This window comes from Aricia agestis, chromosome 9 (assembly GCF_905147365.1).
Source record: "Aricia agestis chromosome 9, ilAriAges1.1, whole genome shotgun sequence".
Lineage (NCBI taxonomy): Eukaryota > Metazoa > Arthropoda > Insecta > Lepidoptera > Lycaenidae > Aricia > Aricia agestis.
In genome coordinates this window covers 1,123,170-1,145,010 of record NC_056414.1, presented here as the reverse complement: position 1 = coordinate 1,145,010, position 21,841 = coordinate 1,123,170, and the positions used below count along the sequence as shown (strand labels likewise).

At 38.5% G+C, this 21,841-nt stretch overlaps 1 protein-coding gene across 2 annotated transcripts in view; it reads right to left on the bottom strand.

The window, feature by feature from the left end:
- LOC121730358 (solute carrier organic anion transporter family member 4A1) overlaps nt 1-21,841 on the bottom strand; it is a 62,465-nt gene that overhangs the window by 5,489 nt on the left and 35,135 nt on the right. For both annotated transcript variants that reach the window (XM_042119367.1, XM_042119368.1), the window contains 5 exons: nt 12,328-12,421; nt 11,817-12,021; nt 10,013-10,181; nt 4,976-5,078; nt 1,552-1,673 (listed from right to left, as the gene is read on the bottom strand). In XM_042119367.1, coding sequence (XP_041975301.1) covers nt 1,552-1,673; nt 4,976-5,078; nt 10,013-10,181; nt 11,817-12,021; nt 12,328-12,421 — 693 coding nt within the window. The remainder of the gene's footprint in view (nt 1-1,551; nt 1,674-4,975; nt 5,079-10,012; nt 10,182-11,816; nt 12,022-12,327; nt 12,422-21,841) is intronic.

The window sequence follows — 21,841 nt, the reverse complement described above, 5'->3', positions numbered from 1 at the left end:
AAGTGCATTTCATTCATCCCAAACATATCGACACCTTTTCCCCAGAAAGCCATAAAAATATACAAAGGGGCATCCAATCTTTCCCACGGGAGGTAGCTGTTTGCCGGCACCGCATTACTTTTAAGCACTTTACTCTGTTTGTTCGTGGGGTGAAAATTTTGGCAACTCCACATAATAGATTTGATCTCAAGTGCCTAAATAGGGGCGGTAAAAATCTACACAAAAGTGGTCCTTCGAGACGGATGTGAAAGAGCGACCTTGTTGAAATAACCTTGAAAGCGGAGGGACAACATTTTGTTATGCCTACAGTCCGAATAGAACCATTGCTTCACAGTCTTTATTATATATAATATCATTGCATATAGATTAAAATATTATTTAAAATGATCAAGCAATAATTAATGATAAGTTTATAATCTATTGGCTAGGTACTGTTCACTTTTTTCTGATAGACTTACGCCAAAATGTTACTTTGGCTATGGACAATAATTATCCATATCACAGTTTTTTTTTAATGAAATAAGGGGGCAACGAGCAAACGGGTCACCTGATGGAAAGCAACTTCCGTCGCCCATGGACACTCGCAGCATCAGAAGAGCTGCAGGTGCGTTGCCGGCCTTTTAAGAGAGAATAGGGTGTGGCGGTACCCACAATTCGCCTAACATTCTTGCATCGCGCTATCGAAGTTTTCTGAGCGCGTCGGTATATATACGACAGCTGAAATGTATCACGTGGGCTTCGGCTTGACCGAGCATAACACCTCGCTCGGTCGGAAGATCTTCCTTTGGCCGCCACGCACATATTCCCACATTGGTGACCCTCGACAGAACACGCCTCCTTCATCATCATCACTCCCCGCCCCTCCGCAACGCGCCAGCCAGATATTCCCACAAGGGTAATAGGGATGGGAAGGGAAGGGAATAGGGGAGGGTAGGGAAGGGAATAGGGTAGGGGATTGGGCCTCCAGTGAACTCACTCAGTCGGCGAAACACAGCGCAAGCGCTGTTTCACGCCGGTTTTCTGTGACAACGTGGTATTTCTCCAGTCGAGCCGGGCCATTCGTGCCGAAGCATGGCTCTCCCACGTATTTCATCTCGTATTACCACATAATACATTTTAGTACAAGGTATTACATGGTATAACTGAAACAGCTTTTATACAGTGTGTAAAAAAATAAGTGATAATACTTTAGGGTGTGTACGTGTTCCTTGTAGAGAGTTCACTGTGAAAGTAGCAGCTCTGAAAGACGAAAAATTTTTTTCACTTTTGTATGGGCAAAGGCCCAAGCGTCACGAGTTTCCCCATACAAAAGTGAAAAAAATTTTTGGTCTTTCAGCGCTGCCACTTTCACAGTGAACTCTCTACAAGGAACACATACACACCCTAAAGTATTATCACTTATTTTTGTTACAGCCTGTATATTCTCATAGACACTTATAGTTGATTTGACGATTCGACGGTGATGCTAGCGATTTTAGTTTTACGACTGGTTTAACATTGTCTTTAGTGTATGCTTGCACCCACGGCCGCGGCTAAGGGTAGTCGTGTTACCTGGCAGCTCATAGGGGAAGGCGAGCAGCGGCACCGCCACCACTAGACACAGCAGCGCCGACAGCAGGAACCCCACCCACCACGCGCCGATCCACGACGAGCTCAGCGGGGTTATGCCCAACCTGAACATGAGAGTATTGAATAGAATAGCTGCTAGGAATCACGTAAGTAAAGGTATTGAAGTCGGCGCAATATAATATTGTATGGCTAATAGGTACCTATACGAAATACGACATTTATAATAGCTACTAGCGGCCCGCCCCGGCTTCGCACGGGTGGACATTATAAATCTATTGTGTCTGCGATTCCCATGATCGAGGTAATAATAATTAATATTTACGTGGACTCTCCGGGCGAGCACACCCGCGCGGCGCGCCTTGACGACGCCCAATTCGCAACGTGCAGCAGAAATCGTAATATTTTAATTTCGCCATAACATTAAAACCAAACGTCCAATTTTAATCATTCAAAGACCAAATATTATCTACATTAACTGTACTTAGTAATGAAATCATTTATTTTGATAAGAATTAATGCCATGAGTAAAATAAAAGCATTTAAATGTAGTCCAAAAACATTTCAAGATTTTTAATAAAAAAATGGTTATTGTGCCTCACTCAACATAGATAGGTATAGTGTGTTGCGGACTTTTTTGTAGATATTTAAAAGATCTACAATTACTTAGAACATGTTATGGTTCTTTCTTTTATAGTTTAGGCAGCGTACGCGAAAAAAGTAACATTTCTGGTTGATTTTTTACACCTTGCGTCCGAAAATCCCAACGGAACCCTATTTTTTTCCAAAATAAAATTTAGCCTATGTTCAGAAGAATTAATGTAGCATTCCAATGGTAAAAGAATCTTTCAAATCGGTCCAGTAGTTTCGGAGCCTATTCAAGACAAACAAACAAACAATCAAATCTTTCCTCTTTACAATAGTAGTGTAGATAACAGTGGGCTACATTACAACCGGAGATGCCGGAGACCCAATTCCAAAGCAAAGCATAAAGCAAGAATAATCGGGCCTATTTTTCGCTAGGTTGGATATTTACGATATGTGTTATTCTTTAATTCTTACTTCCTAGTGTCGTCTGTAACACGGTGACAATTGGCAATATTAGTGGGATGGAATAAATTGAATATACTTATCAATATAACATAATAATATTAAACTTAAGTATTTAACTAGTGATTTTTAGTTTTTCAGTCGTGCGTGAACACGTATCAATCAGCTCAACTTATTAATATTCAACGCATCAGAGTGAAAGAAATGTTTTGGTAAGTGGCGGGTTATCCGGGCCGGGTATGCCTCGGCACGTACCGATTGGGGGACTCTGATAGAATTACCAATAACCGGAAAAACTGATTAATGTTATACTACGCCATGAGGAAAATGTTTGGTTTCATCAAGACAAATATACGCAGAACCTACATCTCTTTTGCGTACATTTTAATTTAAATTTATAATATTATTATCTATACGCGTTTCGACACGACGATAGGTACTTACGCGAAAGTGCAGAGTGCAGGCAACATCTAGTCATATCAATTATGAAGGCAAAACTCAAAGTTTATTAATTAAAATCCTTAATCTAGTATTCAACTCTAATACTATTTTCAATCACTGTGGAACAGATTGTATTTTGTGGATAAATGTCTGATTGTTTTCCTTTTATTTCCACTGTATTTATGTAACAAAATCACGGAGATCCAACGATAACATTTATTTAAAGTTGGTAACGTTTAAAACTGTTTTCGTATGTTAATGCCGCGGCCGGTCGACTTGTGAGTTGCGATTACTGATTATGTTTCGAGGCGAATATTAAAATTGTTTTGTTTTATACACAGGAGTGGTGATAGTCGAAGTCGTTAAAATGTTATTAATCAGTTTTTTTAACGCCACAAGGCACATTAAGTGTCTAAATAAACACAAAATTTTTGTAATAAAAAAAAATGCTTACATTTTAACTTATAAATTGTACATTATAAATCGCCAAACTGCACAACGGTTTGTTGACGAGAATTTCGCTGAACTTAATTAACTTAACAATTACATTGAATTTAACATTTTTAATTCTAAATATTTAAGTATATTAATTTACACGTCTATGGAAAATGTGGTGCGGCAAAGAAATAATGGAATTGTTTTGGCACAGGTATTTTCATGCCATGAACGTTGTTTGCTTCGTCGGCTGTCAGTCACACTTGTGCCTGAGACAGAATGTTGGCGCGCGATTGATGCAGCTTGCGTTCGAAGTGACAATAGGCGGGGCCTATTCTCGCATCAATCTAGGAAGATTGAAGCGTAACAGCTATAGGTACCTAAGAATGTATATGTATGTGTCCAGGCGTTCAGCAGGGTTTATTAAATATATGAAATTAATATCCAATATTAGGAATGATTAAAAACCGTCGCAGCCCCCATCCCGCGCCGGGTAATTGAAAAGTGAAACCGTATCAAAGAGGTCATTGAAAACCGCTGCCGCGCACCGGGAGCTTCGGGGCGATTTACACGACACGATATATCGCCATGTCATCTGTTCATCGAAAGAAATCGCTTAAAATGACAGGAGATATACTAAGAAACGAACGACCGACTGTACGAAAACATAGCGAATATCGTCGGCATGTTGCAGAGAAGTATCAGCAATTCGCTCTAACGTTTTTTAATTCAATTCAACAAAAGTTCGTCGTCTCATCCGCTTTTTTCTATAACATTAGCTCTACGAGTTATCTTATACGATATCGCGTCGCATGATATAAAATTAAAAACGGAAGCCGCAAAAACATAAACCGGAATTAATTTGGCTGAAAAGTTCCGAACGCAATGGGATGAAAGTGAGAGGCAGCCGCCACCCGTCGGGGCCCACCACTGAAATATTAAAAATGAACCGAACACAGATAATTAAGCTTTGTGGAGCTACAAGATACTGACGCGGGCTTCTTTTATATTAAATGTTTGCTACTTTGAGGCTTGTTTACTTGTAATGTAAACTAGCAACTTAAAGTGAAATCACACTAACAAATAAATAACCGATTTATCGAATGGGTTCAAAAACAAAGGAGAATTTTACGTTTTAGTGCTGATTAGAGCGTGCGAAAAGTACATAAACCCGAAAAACGAAAAGGGCGTTGGATAAAATAATAAAGATCTACGCGTAACGCCGCGTAGCGCCCCGTAACGCCGCGTAGCGCCCCGTAACGCCGCGTAGCGCCCCGTAACGCCGCGTAGCGCCCCATAGCGCAGCGTAGCACGTTCCTGTAGAATGGTGCTACGCGGGCGGGCGGACTCCGCAACTAGCAAAGATAAGATTATTACCTATCTACTAGCTGTTTACTATGGGATATTCGCATACATAAAAATTTATGCGAATATCCCATAACTCTTTGCTTAATATTATCATATTATGTAAAAATATACTTACGACGTAGCATCGACAGTGGCGAAGTCTGTGTATATCTTGAGCATCTGTCCGCCCACCACGTATCCCAGCGCTGGACCCACTACCGCCATCGTGTAGTACACACCTGTCAAAATATTTTAACGATGATGAGAGGATAACACGAGTTCAATAACTGGCAATTCAACAGATCAGTCAATTGCTTTTTTTAATTATCCTCAAAACTAATAGATTATTCGAAATATTTAAGGTATAAAGTGACAAGGATTATAGTTCACCCACCTTTTAATTATAAGTAAACAAAATAATGTTTTAATAGTCAATAATCATTATAATATCAAACAACCTATTAATATGGTGTTGGCTGTAATGCCACGCGACGTTGCTTGTGTCTGAGTGACTTTTTTTTATGAAATAAGCGGGCAAACGAGCAAACGGGTCACCTGATGGAAAGCAACTTCCGTCGCCCATGGACACTAGCAGCATCAGAAGAGCTGCAGGTGCGTTGCCGGCCTTTTAAGAGGGAATAGGGTAAAAGAGGAGGGTAGGGAAGGGGATAGGGGAGGGTAGGGAAGGAAATAGGAGAGGGTAGGAAAGGAAAAAGGGTAGGGGATTGGGCCTCCGGTAAACTCACTCGGCGAAACACAGCGCAAACGCTGTTTCACGCCGGTTTTCAGTGAGCCCATGGTATTTCTCCTGTCGAGCCGGCCCATTCGTGCCGAAGCATGGCTCTCTTACGTCACGACTTATATTGAGTGTCTTGGGTGCTTCTCATTTCTCAATTTAGGTAAGTTTCACATAAATTAAGTTCTATACGAGAAGCTCGAGACAACTTCACTTTATTATTTATCTAACCTAACCTAACTTCATTCTTTATCGGTGTGACCAATACCGGCATGACCCTAATATCTGGTTAAACTGGGTGTATTGTACAGTAGCGGATAGTGCAGGGTACTCCACACAACACAACCCCTGCGTGTTTTCACAGCTAAAAGCCGCATTTCAAGCCTGTGAGCCTCGCCAAGCTATAAGAGCTTAGCTATGAAGTATTTTTACGCGGTAAGGTTTAATTTAACGGAACGATTTATTATAAGAATAAAGCTATATTATTTATTCAGCTACACTATGCAAGGCGCGCACTATACTCGAGCCAAACTCTAACGGGCTGTACATTGTACAAACTTTTTATCTTTTCGCCTATAAAGTCCGAAAAGTGATAACCCAATATATATCTTACATTCTCATGCAGACGACTACTAAAAAACTTTTGTATACAACTAGAAACTATATACCTAAATAAACGGACTGGGAAAACATAATATCGGCCGTTCCTACATATCTCGGTAAACATCTTTCGCATCGCACCCTCTACGCAGCGCCCTAACATCTCGATACCTCTCTCGGTGCCCTCCGAGAGCCCTCAGCCTCCGTCCTCAGCTAATGGCATCCATGTGTAGCCTTTGTGTCGAGGACGCGAAGTTTTTAAGAAACCTCCAGTAGGCAATTTTAATGGATTTTTAAGATTCAGAAAGGTCCCACTTTAGTGGTAGGTATGTCGCGGTGTTAAAAGCAAGACATTGGAAAAACAAAGTCGGCATACGATATGCTACTCGTAACTTACAATTTTGTACTCATATGAGTTATCAAAGCCTTTTTAAACAAGTCTGTTCTGTTTACAAAATTTTTGTAACAAGTTTTTAAACAAGTCAAATGTATCTTACTTTTTGGTTGAATTGTGTGTGGTATTTGTATTATTTACCTACATTAAAATATTTTAAACAGCCTTTAATAACAATTTACTTACGTACGTCTTGAAATATTTTTAACAGAAAGGCTGTTTTTGGAAGTTAAGTTTAAAATAAGAAAGTTAAAACTTTAAAACAAATTATGTAGACTACAAAATAAATGTCGGCTAAAATTAAGATTTACCGCTCTCCGAACTCTACCTCGTATACTGATATCACAAGATAGTTCACTAAATAACAGTCATAAACACACAAACACAATCTATAATTGGGATCGAACCTGCACCGATGTTATCACGCGCAGCTCGCCGAATCTAATACACCGAGCAATCGACTTGGTTTGGTACAGGGACGCCCAACCTGTGTTGCTTGGGTCGCATGTTTATTATGACAGTATTATTTATTTTAACAAAAAGGTAAGCAAGCTGGTCGTGATGAATTACGGTAGCTAAGAACATTTTTAATCACAACGTTCAAACGAAAAAAATATAAATAGTTTACAGGTATAAAAAGAAATACCTATGTATGTACCATCGAGGTAATTGATTCCTAGGCAGTTGACAGACCAACTTTAATTCAATATTAAATTCAATGTTAATAATTGTGATCTGTCGGCTGGGTTTGACGTAACGCGACCAAAGTACGTATCCCATCTGCATAGGAATTAACTTCTCTTTACCAATTCAATAAGTTTCTTATTTTTATCACATATTTACTAAACATATTTTGTAAGTAAATGTACATAATTTAATCCAATAAACAACAATGAAACCATTTTTGTGTGACCCCAGCTTATCTCGAGCTGAGCAGCACTGACTTAAGTTAGGTCGGTCGCATTTCCGCGGTGGCATTCTGATAATTGCACGTCAGGTATGAGCTGTTCAACTGCGGCCCGCTACATTAATTACTAGCTGTTTATACAATTTGATAACAATATTTAGCTTTGCTTGTCGCTTCTATAGAATTATAAACATAATATTATGTACTTATAGCTATGACTAATAATATAACACTCATTGTTTTAAGATGGAAAAAGTACTTATATTGTATGTTAAAGGTAATCTTTCGATTAAATTCTGACATTTTACTTGTTGTAATAAAAGGTACAAATATTACTAGCTATTTTTTTTTTAATGAAATAAGGGGGCAAACGAGAAAACGGGTCACCTGATGGAAAGCAACTTCCGTCGCCCATGGACACTCGCAGCATCAGAAGAGCTGCAGGTGCGTTGCCGGCCTTTTAAGAGAGTATAGGGTAATAGGGGAGGGTAGGGAAGGGAAGAGAAGGGAATAGCGGAGGGTAGGGAAGGGAATAGGGTAGGGGATTGGGTCTCCGGTAAACTCACTCACTCGGCGAAACACAGCGCAAGCGCTGTTTCGCGCCGGTTTTCTGTGAAAACGTGGTATTTCTCCGGTCGAGCCGGCCCATTCATGCCGAAGCATGGCTCTCCCACGTATACATATATACTTGAAGAATTGCTCGTTTAAAGATATAATATTAAATCACCATGAGAACTACGAGTAGCAGGCAGTGTAATATAACGAAGTATTTATTTAATTTTGACATAGAAACCAATAGTAATTTTTATCGCTCCTGAATCATGAATCATCCTATAGGTATTACTTATGTAATTATATTACTTTTGAGTAAAGTTATAGAGTACCAGAGTTAATCATTTGCACGAATGCACGCGTTAGGTACGCAGTAGATCAGTGGTAATTGATCATATAAATGTCAAAATTGCTACGCATTATAGTTTTGTTTACAATAGTCAATAACCAATTAAAAGCTAGCCATTGTTGACCTATTCGCGTTCGCGGCGTGACTAATAGACAGCTATATTAGGTACTTCTAAATGCTAATAAACTAAGGCTTACTTGTGAAGAAACACGAGAGAAATAATGTAACATTTAATTGAAGGTTAATTTAAACCAATATTAGTAGAAGTGAGAAAAAGTATACTAAATATGCTATATAAATTATAGTATAAGTTCAAGCTAGGGTGAACATGACTAGTGATTGGACAGTACTAGTCATTGGACAGAGCACAAAAACACTATATTTAATAAGGTTGCTTTAAAAACTACCTGTTTTTCTTAAAAATCAGGCGTTCTTAAAACTTTAAAAACAGGCAGTTTTTAAAACAACCTTAATAAATATTGTGTTTTTATGCTCTGTCCAATGACTAGTACTGTCCAATGTACTAGTCATTTACCCTATAACTAAAGCGAAAATAAAGTTCATTGTCAGTATTCATCATGTCTTTGTCTTACCCATAGCATAACACGATTGGTCAACTTTTATAACACAGAATAATCAATCAAAAAGACCTCTAAGGGATTCTAATTTTTCCAACAGAGGAGAGTGATTTAAGCATCCAAAATTATTCTGCTCCATTTCTTGTTTTCTATAAGAAGCCGGGCCGGCCTCTCATGGAAAAGCAAACAAGGAATCTAAAAGATAATATATCCAACACGGTTTTTTACTTTAACGCGGCGTCACCTTAAATAGTTTCAAGAACTTCCTAACGCAATCCACATTCTCTCGCTCATTTACTCTTCTGCTCATTCGCCCTGATGGTTTCATTAAAACCCTAATAGAGATGGTGATGGCCTGGTTCCATTAGCAAGTGTCGCTGTAACAACCTCTCAACACCTTCCGTACATTAGCCATTAGGTACCTTAAAAGCTTAATTTAGTAGATGTAATTATGAAGCTTTTAGTTTAGAACGTTTTAATATTGTATACTTACCTATCTTGTAAGTTGTAACCTAACTACAAATAAGTACCTATTATTATTTACAAGAGTTCGAAAATCGCTGAGAATTGTAATCCTTTTAATCTTAATCAGAATATTGACAGATTTTCACATCAACAATCCTCACGCTTATCACCAGATATGCCTGTGGCGGTACCCACAATTCGCCTAACATTCCTGCATCGCGCTATCGAAGTTTTCTGAGCGCGTCAGTACACGACACCTGAAATGTATCACGTGGGCTTCGACCTGACCGAGCATACCACCTCGCTCGATCGGAAGATCTTTCTTTGGCCGCCACGCATTATTCCCACATGCTTAATAACGCAGATTTCAGAGTTCAAGCAAGATTTTAGAATCTAATCTGAACTTGAATTAGTCAGCAAAGTGTGACTTAAAATCCGGATTTTACTGACTAATTTTGGGAACCTATAGAGAACTTTCCAATACTACAACTACTCAAGGAGGAAGTCAGCCAAAAAGACATTGGAATGGCAAGTCCGCGGCAGCAACATTAAAGCGGAACATTATTCAAACCACAAACGTCCAAACACTCACCCAGATACACCGAAGACATCTTCTTCGTGACATTCTCATCTATATAGGTGACGCCAAGTGTGAAGAGCGGGGTAGCACCGGCGCCGTGCAGCAGCTGAGCCAGCACGAAGATGGCCACCGCCCATCCGCCACCCTCGGAGCTCCTGCCGCCGTCGCAGTCGAGAGCAGGCTGGAAGAGAGAGGAAATGAGAAAGAGATCGCTAAATAGTAAGAGAAGTAGAGAATGTAAAGACATTTTTAAAGCCCTACCTAAGTATCGTGGATCGTCTTTGAATAGCTGTCATCAATCGTCACATCTGATGAGAGCAAAGTAAAGAAGAGGATATTGGCTTTTGGTACAGTTTCGGTAGTATAGGATGTGTATTTGTGTAAGCAAAGTAGGTATGGTCATTTGTATAATCAAGTATATCAATCAATGCCTTTCATTATTTCATTTCATATATATACATTTAGCGATAGTCATGTCTTAGTCGTATATTCTATAGTTCTTAGATACTTCTGATGTAGTTGTCACAAAGTGGTAGTACCTAATACCTTTACAAAATAATATTAACGAGGCCCACAAACGTACTTAATAAAGTCATACATTGACTTTTTTTTTATGCAATAAGGGGGCAAACGAGCTAACGGGTCACCTGATGGAAAGCAACTTCCGTCGCCCATGAACACTCGCAGCATCAGAAGAGCTGCAGGTGCGTTGCCGGCCTTTTAAGATGGAATAGGGTAATAGGAGAGTTTAGGGAAGGGAAGGGAATAGGGGAGGGTAGGGAAGGGAATAGGGTAGGGGATTGGGCCTCCGGTAAACTCACTCACTCGGCGAAACACAGCGCAAGCGCTGTTTCACGCCGGCTTTCTGTGAGAACGTGGTATTTCTCCGGTCGAGCCGGCCCATTCGTGCCGAAGCATGGCTCTCCCACGTATTTACTACGTCTTTAAATTTTTAAAATCTTGATACTGTTCATCTTTGAAGCATCAAATGAACATAATAATAGGTTCTATACTCTATAGGTAGGTATTTCGCAAACTCAATTAAGGCAACAAAGGCTACACAACATTCTGTACACAATTCGCGGCGCTCGCGCAGTCCCAACAATACCAACCGGTTTCGTTCCAGCATAATCGACCTGACTGGAGCCAGCTTAATGTGAGGATATTTGTTACATGCGCCGATCCTCGGCCTCAAAATGTGTATTAGCTCATAAAATATGTCTAGCAGCAGCATATTGTGTGCTTTAATAGGGATTAATGGGATTAACTTTTGAATAAGATGTTTTCTACCTAGTTGGAATTAGGTAGACATCTTATTGATTGTACAGCTTTTGAATTGTAAGATAATAATATTATATTATGTAAGTCATGACATTTAGACAAGTAGAATGAAGAATCTAGTAAGTTTTTGTTGGGAAATCAATAGTGATGATAATGCAATCCTCATGGCTCATTTTGATTTGCTCTATATATTATAGTAATAGAATTTAGACACGATTCATAGTTCAATCAATATTTAAATGACGAGAAATTGTGAGGAAGAATATTTAGCAATGTGTAAATTAGTCAATAATCGAAGACGTTTGGCTTAGTTATAGAAATCATCCTTTGTAAGGTTAAAATCCATAGCCACGGCCATGAATTTGCCCATACAATATTATAAAAGGCTGACTCTGTCAGCGCTGCTACTTCCCAGTTATCTCTACATAGGAGAAACACCTAGTATTATCACGAAGTTTTGTTAATGCTGTATAAGTACTATGTACCCAATACCCATCCTCTAGAGTCTAGCATTTACATATCCTCCAAATCTTACCGAAGTCCGATTCATCACGCACAGGTCGTCGGGCTCCTCCCCCGCCACCTTGTAGACTGGCACCAGGAAGTGGGGCAGCGAGAACAGCAGGGAGCCAGTGCCCATCAGCAGCACCCCCCAGCCCAGCCAGCGCGGCTTGGAGGAGCCGGCTCTACCGCCCAGGTAGGTTACAGGAGCTAAGCACGCGAAGGACGCCATGTCGTAGCTGAAATTGAAGGTAGGATGAAAAGCGTCTTATATTTGAGCAGAATAATTATTGGCTATTAAGGTCATATTACAGAAACTCCTACTTTTTGATTCCACTCTTACCATTTGGCTCATTTCACCGTGCCTAATACTAAAATGAATGTCCACCCTAAAAATCTAAAAATACTACCCAACTTAATTATTTTTTTCTCTCGTATCCCTCCAAAGTCAGAAACTTGGCCATTTAATTTACAACGTTCCATTCCCTGACTTGAACAAAATATTTTTTCTTCCCAACTCTTAATCCTTCAGAACTTGCACTCACCCGCCCGCTATGACGCCGGTCTGCATGGAGCGGAGGCCGAATCGCTTCTCGATGGTGGTGATCACCACGTTCACGAAACCGTTCACCACCATACCTGGGGACAAACGTGGTGGTTATTTCAGGATTAAGAAAGAGCAACCGTGGCGTTGGTAGAACAACCATTAATCAATAATGGAGTAAGCGCACATAATACAGTGTGAAATGAAAATATTATGTAGTTAGTGTTAGTAGGTAACTTCATGATTCTTCATGAATCTTTTCAAAAAAGTTAATATTTAGAAGAGCCTTTAGCAGCGGGTTTTTTTTAATGAAATAATGGGGCAAACGAGCAAACGGGTCACCTGATGGAATGCAACTTCCGTCGCCCATGGACACTCGCAGCATCAGAAGAGCTGCAGGTGTGTTGCCGGCCTTTTAAGAGGGAATAGGGTAATACGGGAGGGTAGGGAAGGGAATAGAGTAGGGGATTGGGCCTCCGGTAAACTCACTCACTCGGCGAAACACAGCGCAAGCGCTGTTTCACGCCGGTTTTCTGTGAGGACGTGGTATTTCTCCGGTCGAGCCGGCCCATTCGTGCCGAAGCATGGCTCTCCCACGTATAAATCCCAATGGGTATCGTAATCCCATAATTCTTTAAAAATGTAGAGCAAAAGTAAACAGCGCTGCGTTTTCTTGCATATCAATTTAAATTAAAAACTCGTCTAGTGATGTTCGTTGTTCCCCTGTCGATGACAGCACCAGGTATGATTTAACCCTTTTGTGGAACACGTATGCCAATCTATTTTAGTCTGTCCGTCTGCTCGTGAAAATTTAATAGGAGTGTATTTTTGTTCAACAGTTCAACAATTCATACGCCGACGTTGATTTTTCGAATCGGATGTGTCTATTTTTAATGGATTCGATATGTTTCAGTTTGCATATTTCCCTTTTGACGAATTTTAGCGCTCTAAAATAACTGTATAACGTACCAATGCTTGAAATAGACAAGCAAGTAAGAGGTTTTTTCTGTCTTTCGGTTTATCAACATCTCTATTTTTTATACTTACTTACTAATTATTATTTTAACTTCATAGTTTGCGATGATAATCATTATGTTCGTCTTTTTGATTCCACTGCCATTTATTTAGCCATTTATATATCTAGACAAAATTTGGAATGGAGTAACATTGAGAACCGCGAAAAATTTACTTACTTTAAAAATTTACTCAGATAGTTTTTGTTTGTCCCGGCAAAATGGACGGTTTCTATTGAACGAAAATGGGGGCAACATCTAGTAATACATAATATAATGAAATTAAATGGGTAATGAAGCGCATCTTTACTTCCGCTCACCGATCGTATTAACAATTTCCTGATAACAGTAATTGCGCTGCCAAAACTAAACTCATTTCATTCTCCGCTGAACAATTAGTGTTTTTATTTCAATTATAATCATAAAAATCCGGGATAAAAATTATCATATTACGTCCCTTCCCGGGACTCAAAGTAAGTAGGTACACACCAAATATTATGATTAATGATAATGAGTTCAGTGGTTTAAGCGCGAAGAGGTAACAGACAGACGCTCTTTCGCCTTTCTAATATTAAGTACGGATTGATAGTAAAGGTCCTTCTGTACGTGCACAATCGAGATCGATCATCGGCAATCGTGTAAAATATGCAAAAGCCCGCCGTATCTACCCCCAATCAATTAAATGTCATAAAAAGTTGGCATTATTTTTTATTAAATCTTCAATGTAAATAAATAATCACTTGTTATTGTTGCTGTAACTAAAAAAAACTGTTCCCAACAAAATTAAAGGACCAAGAAGAACCTTTGAACATTTCGAAATGCAGAAAATCTAATCCCCAAAATTTTATACTCTACTAAATTAAAGGACCGAGAATAACCTTTGGCCGTTGAACGTAACAAACATTTTGTTCGCAAATCGCTAATACACGGAGGAACATTCATCACAGCAGTCATTGCGATAGGATTTATAGCTGCGAGTTCCAATGTGCTGTTGTACGTGATATAACGTGTAAACAGCTGCCCGGAGACGGGAGACCACCTGACGGTAACGTAGTTCATCATCAGCACCAATTCAAAGGAGGTCGGCGAATTCTGTGGACCAATTATTATAAGTCAACAACGTTCAAATTTAGAACGTAGTGTATTTTATATACCTACTTAAATTATTAATGTTAAAAAAGTATTTTGAACTTTAGAAGTTAGAAATAAGTAATTAGTTATGAAGCTCCGAATGTAGGAGAATACATACTATTCAAATTATGTTTTTAGACAGTGTTAAAAACCAAAATCGGCAAAATAAATGTGAGACGGACTGTCATGTCCGTCGTGTCTAATGGTGGCTTCTCACGGCGCGTATTATCGCAAGCCGCGCCGCGCCCGCTCGAGCTACGCGCCGTGTGAAGGGGTGGCTCGGGCTGGCTCGAGCAGGCGCGTTTAATATCACGCGCCAGCTCGAGCCTCGCGCTCGAAGAAAGTGGTGGCGTGGTTGCGTTCTCACGGCGCGTGTTACCACGAGCCGCGCCGCGCCCGCTCGAGCCACGCGCCGTGTGAAGGGGTGGCGCGGCGCCGCTCGTGCAGGCGCGTCCCGATCCGATTAAAGTCGGTAACTTCAAAGGCGCGGCTTGAGCAAACAGGCGAGCACGAGCCACCCCTTCTCATGGCGCGTGATATCACAAGCCGCGCCACGCCGACAAAAATTCAAATAAAATGAAACTTTATCAACACGAAAATAGATATCATTTTGCTCTAAGTCACTACGTTAAATAAGTAAATTTTAATGAAATGCAACTTTATTCACTAGGCAACTAGGCTGCATTTCAATCTATGCCGCTAATTTTATTAAATTAAGTGTAATTAATTTATTTGATAACAGATGCCGCTGCTTGGCGGCTACATCGCACTATAGCTACCACGAAGATTTTCATTATAGGTGATTAACTAATATGAAACTCTTTTCACTTACACTCATTCTTGGTGTTGTAGAATTATCACGCCAGAGGGATTTAAGTCCCAGGGTGGGATACCCTGGGGGCTGGGACTAAATTCCTATGGCGTGTATTGGTCCTCAAATACTGGTGGCAGTTCATTTCTGAATATTTACAGTGCATGGCAGGATGTTACGCAAAAAATGCACGGTGGAAGACTGCCACTCACCAAGGTGATGAGGATTGATGATGGTATGTTTTTCGCGTGGAATGATGACGAAAGCTTGCAAGATGTACGATTCCGAACAATAATAATTGCTCAAAACCTTCCCAGTTCCCCGTGATGCTATACTACTTTTATAATTCACAATAATAATATTAATTATTATGTTTCCACTCGTACTGGTGAAGAATGACGCTTCTGTTCGAGCACAACATCACGAAATTAATACGAAAACGGCTACCTTGGGACTACAATCGCTCTGGCATGATAATTCTACAACACCAAGAGTGAGTGTGAATGGAAATATCTTCATACTAGTTATTCACCTTATACCTATAACAAATATCTTCGTGCTAGCTATAGCGCGATGTAGCCGCCAAGCAGCGGCATCTATTATCAAAATAAAGGAATTAAACTTAATATAATAAAATTAGCGGCATAGATTGAAATGCAACCTAGTTGCCTAGTGAATAAAGTTGCATTTCATTAAAATTTACTTATTTAACGTAGTGACTTAGAGCAAAATGATATGTATTATCGTGTTAATAAAGTTTAATTTTACTTGAATGTTTGTCAGCGTGGCGCGGCTTGTGATATAACGTGCCGTGATAAGGGGTGGCTCGTGCTCGCCTGTGGCTCGTGCTCACTCGAGTAATAGCTGGCTCGGCGCGGCGCGGCTTGTGATATAGTGAGAAGCCAGCCTAAACACACCATGCCGAAGTTCCGCGGCGGAAGTTCGGCATGATTACGTCAGCAATGTCAAACGCATACAATACGCAACGTAATTTCGGCATGGTGTGTCATCGGTAATTTAAGTGTAAGGGTTGATTCAGACCACAACGCGACGCGTAGATGCATTTCTAAATTTATATGGATTTGACAGATTCGCAAGACTTCTACATAATTGAAATCTGTCAAATCCATACAAATTTATGCTGCGCCGCGTCTCGCCTCGCCTCATCGCTTTGCGGTCTAAATTAACCCTAAGGGTTGATTCAGACCGCATCGCGACGCGTAGATGCATTTCTAAATTTGTAAGGATATGACAGATTTCAATTGCGTCAGACGTCTTGCGAATCTGTCAAATCCATACTAATTTACAATTAATGCATCTACGCGTCGCGTTGCGGTCTGAATCAACCCTTAGTCTAAACATACCATGCCGAAGTTCCGCGGCGGAAGTTCGGCATGATTCTGCCTGCAATGTATTTTAAATTACCAATGACACACCATGCCGAAATTACGTCGCGTTATAACTTATATTATTACATGCGTTTGACATTGCTGACGTAATCATGCCGAACTTCCGCCGCGGAATTTCGGCATGGTGTGTTTAGACACTAGTGTGTTTGCTTTCCTGGTCCTATGACCTTGCTTTTATTCTTTTTGCATTGATGAATCCCCGTTCCTGGATATATTAATCTGACTATCAATGGAATTACAAGTGTAATTAAAATAAAGATATTTTCTAGAACATTTTTATTCCTTCATTCATTGTTTTGAGTAAATTTCTTCTTCCTGCTATCATCAATGCCTATTATTTATCCGGTCCACTAGACTTATACTAGAATGAGAATTTCTATCATGCCAAAATATTTAAGGACGCATTATTTCTCCAAAATCTTAATTTCACTAACTTTGACACTAATTTCGTAGGGTCGTTTGATCGTCATCGTTATCCATCATGTAATATTAATTATGGTGTTATTAAATTGTTCGGCCATGTTGGATCATCGTTTATCCAGTTATGGTGACATGGCAAAACGTTGTAAGAGAAAGAGTCTAAAAAAGTGACGTCTAACTTCTATGGCCTTTGGACTACGTTTGGGAATATTTTCTTGAATATGTTCGTTCTTCAGTTCTCTATATTATTATTATTATTATTGTAGAAAGTAACATTCGATAACTTGAATATTTAGATTTTAGGTGATCCATTTCGCATCTAATGCATGTAAAGAACAACAGGACAAGACAACTTCGATACTAAATCTAGTTGTTTTTTTCTGAAAGGTAACTTTTTTAAAGAATGTCCTATTTAAAAACCAACATGTAACTTTAGTTAATACCTAATAATTTAAATCGATAGTGAAGTAAGCAACTAATATATATTTAGCGAACTGGGGAAGTAGGGCAGTCGCTGTTTTACAGCATGCTATGATTATTTAGTTGTTACACAAGTTACTTAACAACTAAACACCTAGAAATCACGCTTATAAAGAAAGGGGTTTTCGTCTTTTTTCAAGGCCTTTCCATAGCAAAAATCGCAAAATTAAACCTTTGCTTAGTTATTTAATTGTTACATTCTACACTTCTATTACCACTTGAATGTTGAAACGCTTAGACTACTTAATTTAAATATTTTTTATGGATCTACTTTCAGTCGCTGGGCCCCCCCCCCCCCCCCCAGCGACTGAAAGTAGATCCATAAATACTAATCTGCAAGATGAACCGGATAAGGAACTCGCACCGGGCCGCCTTTTATCAAAAAAGTTCCATGACCGGTCTATAGTAAACATCATTACTGTAATAAGCTAACAAACGATCTCGCAAGCAGATAGGCGGCATTTCGGCGACGCTATCACCGGGACGTGCCGAGGCAAATCCGCGCCGGATTCTACGATGTTTATTTCAATAATAAATTGAATACAAAATGATAAGCCGAATTAAAAACTGAGGCGTGAGCTTGTGAATGAGGGTTTTGGTTTTATATTTTAAATGAAATACAAAATATAATCCTTGATAAATTAAAAATTTAAAGACTTAATTGATACTACTGTTTCATTACTTCCTGATAAGTGTCGAATAGGTCATAGGCTATCCACAAATTATCTGAAAGATACTCCATACTTTATAACTGTCAAATAAGTGTCAGATAACCTATCCGACATTTATGAGGTAGTGGTGAAACAGTCCCTTAACGTCATCATATTTTAGAAACTGATGGATAAAACAAGATGTCGGAAAAACTGACGTTTGGATCGTAATATTCTTGGTAATTAAGATTGTTATAATTAAATTCGTACAATACACAATTATAATTATACAATAATTATAATTAATAGTTAAAATGTTGTAATACATTGTAACAATGTACTTATTCGAAAAGCTCAACCTAGGTATACCCAGCGCAAAAAACCTCCACGTCCGTGATAGAATCCCGTTTTATAGAACGAACGATTCTATTCCAATTTCAAAAATTTATCCTGAAACATTTCTATTGACACGTTTCAATTCAAGTAGGTTTGTAAGAATTTATAAAAACTAGAGATCGCCCAATGGTCGAAATTCGACCTTAGTTTCAACGACATTAGGACTACTACCTATATTTTGTAAAAAGATAATTATGTCTTTATCATATTTTTTTCAACTCTTGTCTCTTTGTCTCTGGGACTCAGCTGATCTCACACTGGCCGTGTAAGCATTGTCTAATAGTATCATAAGATTCAATAAAAAAAACTATAATCCATTTTCGATTTGTCACCTTGTTGTCAACAGACTTCAACCATAAAAATAAAAGAGTATAATTCGTATGTATAGGCTCGTCACTCAAAAATCTGTTATTTTTCCTAGTGTGTGTGTTGTAGTGTGTGTAATGTTTTATTTGTTAAAGAAATGTATGATAAAAGCATAATTTCAAAATAATATTAGCTCGATGCACTCCTTCAACATTTAAACTATAACTGTGCAAAATTTCATTCACCTACGTTTCCCCATTTTTCGTCAAAAGGGATACAAAGTTTTTGGCTCACGTATTAATATATAGATATTGGTCATGTTCATTGAACTATTATTACTACGTAGTAATATTAGTTCAATGGTCTTATTTTTTGTTTTACTGGTAAAAATCATTTGGAGCGTTAATAATCCTTTTGATGCATTAGGTTGAATAAAATATCAATAAGTATTATGTTTATGAATTTAACATAGTAGAACATAATGTTATTTTAATCGTAGAACCTAACATAAAACGTGAATAAAATTATATATTACACACTATTTATGCCGGTTTATCTAGGCTCTAATGCTTTCGATCGGCGTCAAAAAGTTAACCAATCAACAAGCCTATTGAAAAGATAAACTGCTGTCAGTGTAAAGAAATCATAAATCTCGCTACTAAAGTAAGCGAAATTAATCCAGTTAACTCCATTCTAGCGTCATTTTGGGGACGTCCCCGAATTAGAACACTGTACTCGGGTACGGGGTAGGTGACAGGATAGGTACACTTCCAGATTGGAACCCGCCATGCGTTATCGCGGTACGACTTGTTCATTAGCTCTGTACACGTGGCTTTTGCATACATTCACAGTGTCAACAGAGTAATAAGCACGTAGAGGAAGCCGTGAGAAAATGTTAATATATGTCAGATTGTATGTCGTAGATATTATATTCTATTATAGGCTTTACCTTTGTAGTAAGTATCTAGTATCTACATTAATTTACTATGTAGTAAGTACACTGACGCACTCTCAAAGACATCCCTTAAAAAGAATTAATATGAGAGTCTTAATAAAAATAAAGATACTTTATTTATAAAGTTACGCAGTCATTTTAATAATACTTATTTAAAAAACAGATTTAATAACTTTAGAAAAGTTAGATGCAACTTTCAAGAGCATTTGACTTCGTTGTCTAAATGCCTAAAGATCTTTTGAATTGGTAAGCTAGGTAAGTTTCTGTAAAAAGATTTTCTTAAATGATTACAAGCTTCAAGTTTAAGATAAACTGCTGTTAAATTAAACCGCACTGCAGTTTAAAATGCTAAGATCAAAGGACTCTAAAGTAAAGAAATCATGGCGTACTATTTTTGAAATAAGTCGCTTGAGAAATAACAATCTGGGAATTTCTTGAAAGGATGTCATTTATAAATATGGCCGCCGGCGCTAGAAGTCTGATGCCGACACTTTATATTGCTTGCCGTTTGCGACAGCAAACTTTTAATTTTATCGAAAAAATTATATAAAATATAAAATAGCAATATAATAGGTACACTGTAGTCTGTTAAGTGATAAACGTTGTATGTTCATATTCCAGTACTTACCCGTTTACATGATAGCAGTACCAATTCAGTACTGGATTCGATCACTGGATTGGAGTAATTTAAACCGTCTATTGTAGTTGTTATATCTATTTCAGTTAGGTAGGATAAGAACCGCTGTGTATACGTACACCGAGATGTCAGCATGTTTATCTTGGTTCCTAAAGCATGTTTATAGTATGAGCAGAAACTGATTGATAAAGAGACTAGCGACGTATTTCTTGTTCGTTCGTCTTCATGATAACACTATATTGTCTATTTAATTTTTTTCTATTTTCGAAACTTTCAGAAACAAAAAACTTTTAGTCATATTATGTATTAATCCAATTCGTCAACTCGGGAACGCCTCATCCTGCTAGTGCAGAAGATTTTGACGGTTCGTTGCATTTCATTCGCTAAATAACTGCTATCGCTCGTGTATTAGATTCTCACGTCGATGTGTTATAAATCCTCGATAAATCATTCCAATAATTTTATAACCATAGAATGTAATAGCTAATAACTTATATCTTTTTAATAATTAAAAAAATACCTTTACGTAAGTAGCAACACAAGATTCGCGTATCTAATAAATTATTAAAATTAAAAGATTTCTAAATTTTGAAAAGTTTTCACAAACAGTTTTCAGTAAACTGAAAATTAGAACCTTTATTTTAAGAATTTCTTCATTATCCAACATGGAAATGGCTCTATAGGCGAATATCTTTACGTTCGTAATCTCTATCAGTCCATCATGGCCTACGTGGATAGACGACATAATAAAATAGCCTTATCTCCAATGCAATATCAATGCCACCTTGTACACTTGTTAGTAATACCGAGTGTAACCTAACCGAGCGTAAAAACGGCGAAAGAGTAAAAACTTATGTCATTGAGGGGCGAGGGCCATATAGGGGGAGGTTTCTGTAAACATACGTCACTTCGTTATTGAATTGAAGCGGATAATCAGAGTTGGCAATTCCGTCTGGGGAAAAAAAACATAAGAGTTTTGGTATTTGCTAACTTAGAAAAGCGTTGTGCTTGCAATCTTCTTTAGTAATAAACGTTCTGTGCTTCTGTTTCATCAATCATCATTAATGACATCAAATTATTTATTTTTTATTTTTGGATTGTAATATTTAAGTGTCTTAAATATTGTATTATATTTAATGAATTAACGGATAATCAGATTCGTAACGTAACGTAGGGCGATGCGCTGACTAGGTGCTTAACCCTAGTCGACGCATCGCCCCACGTTACCAATGAACACAACTTAAGATATTTCTGGTCGAGCTGGGTATTATAAAAGACATGGCTCTCGCGGCTATCATAATTCGTCG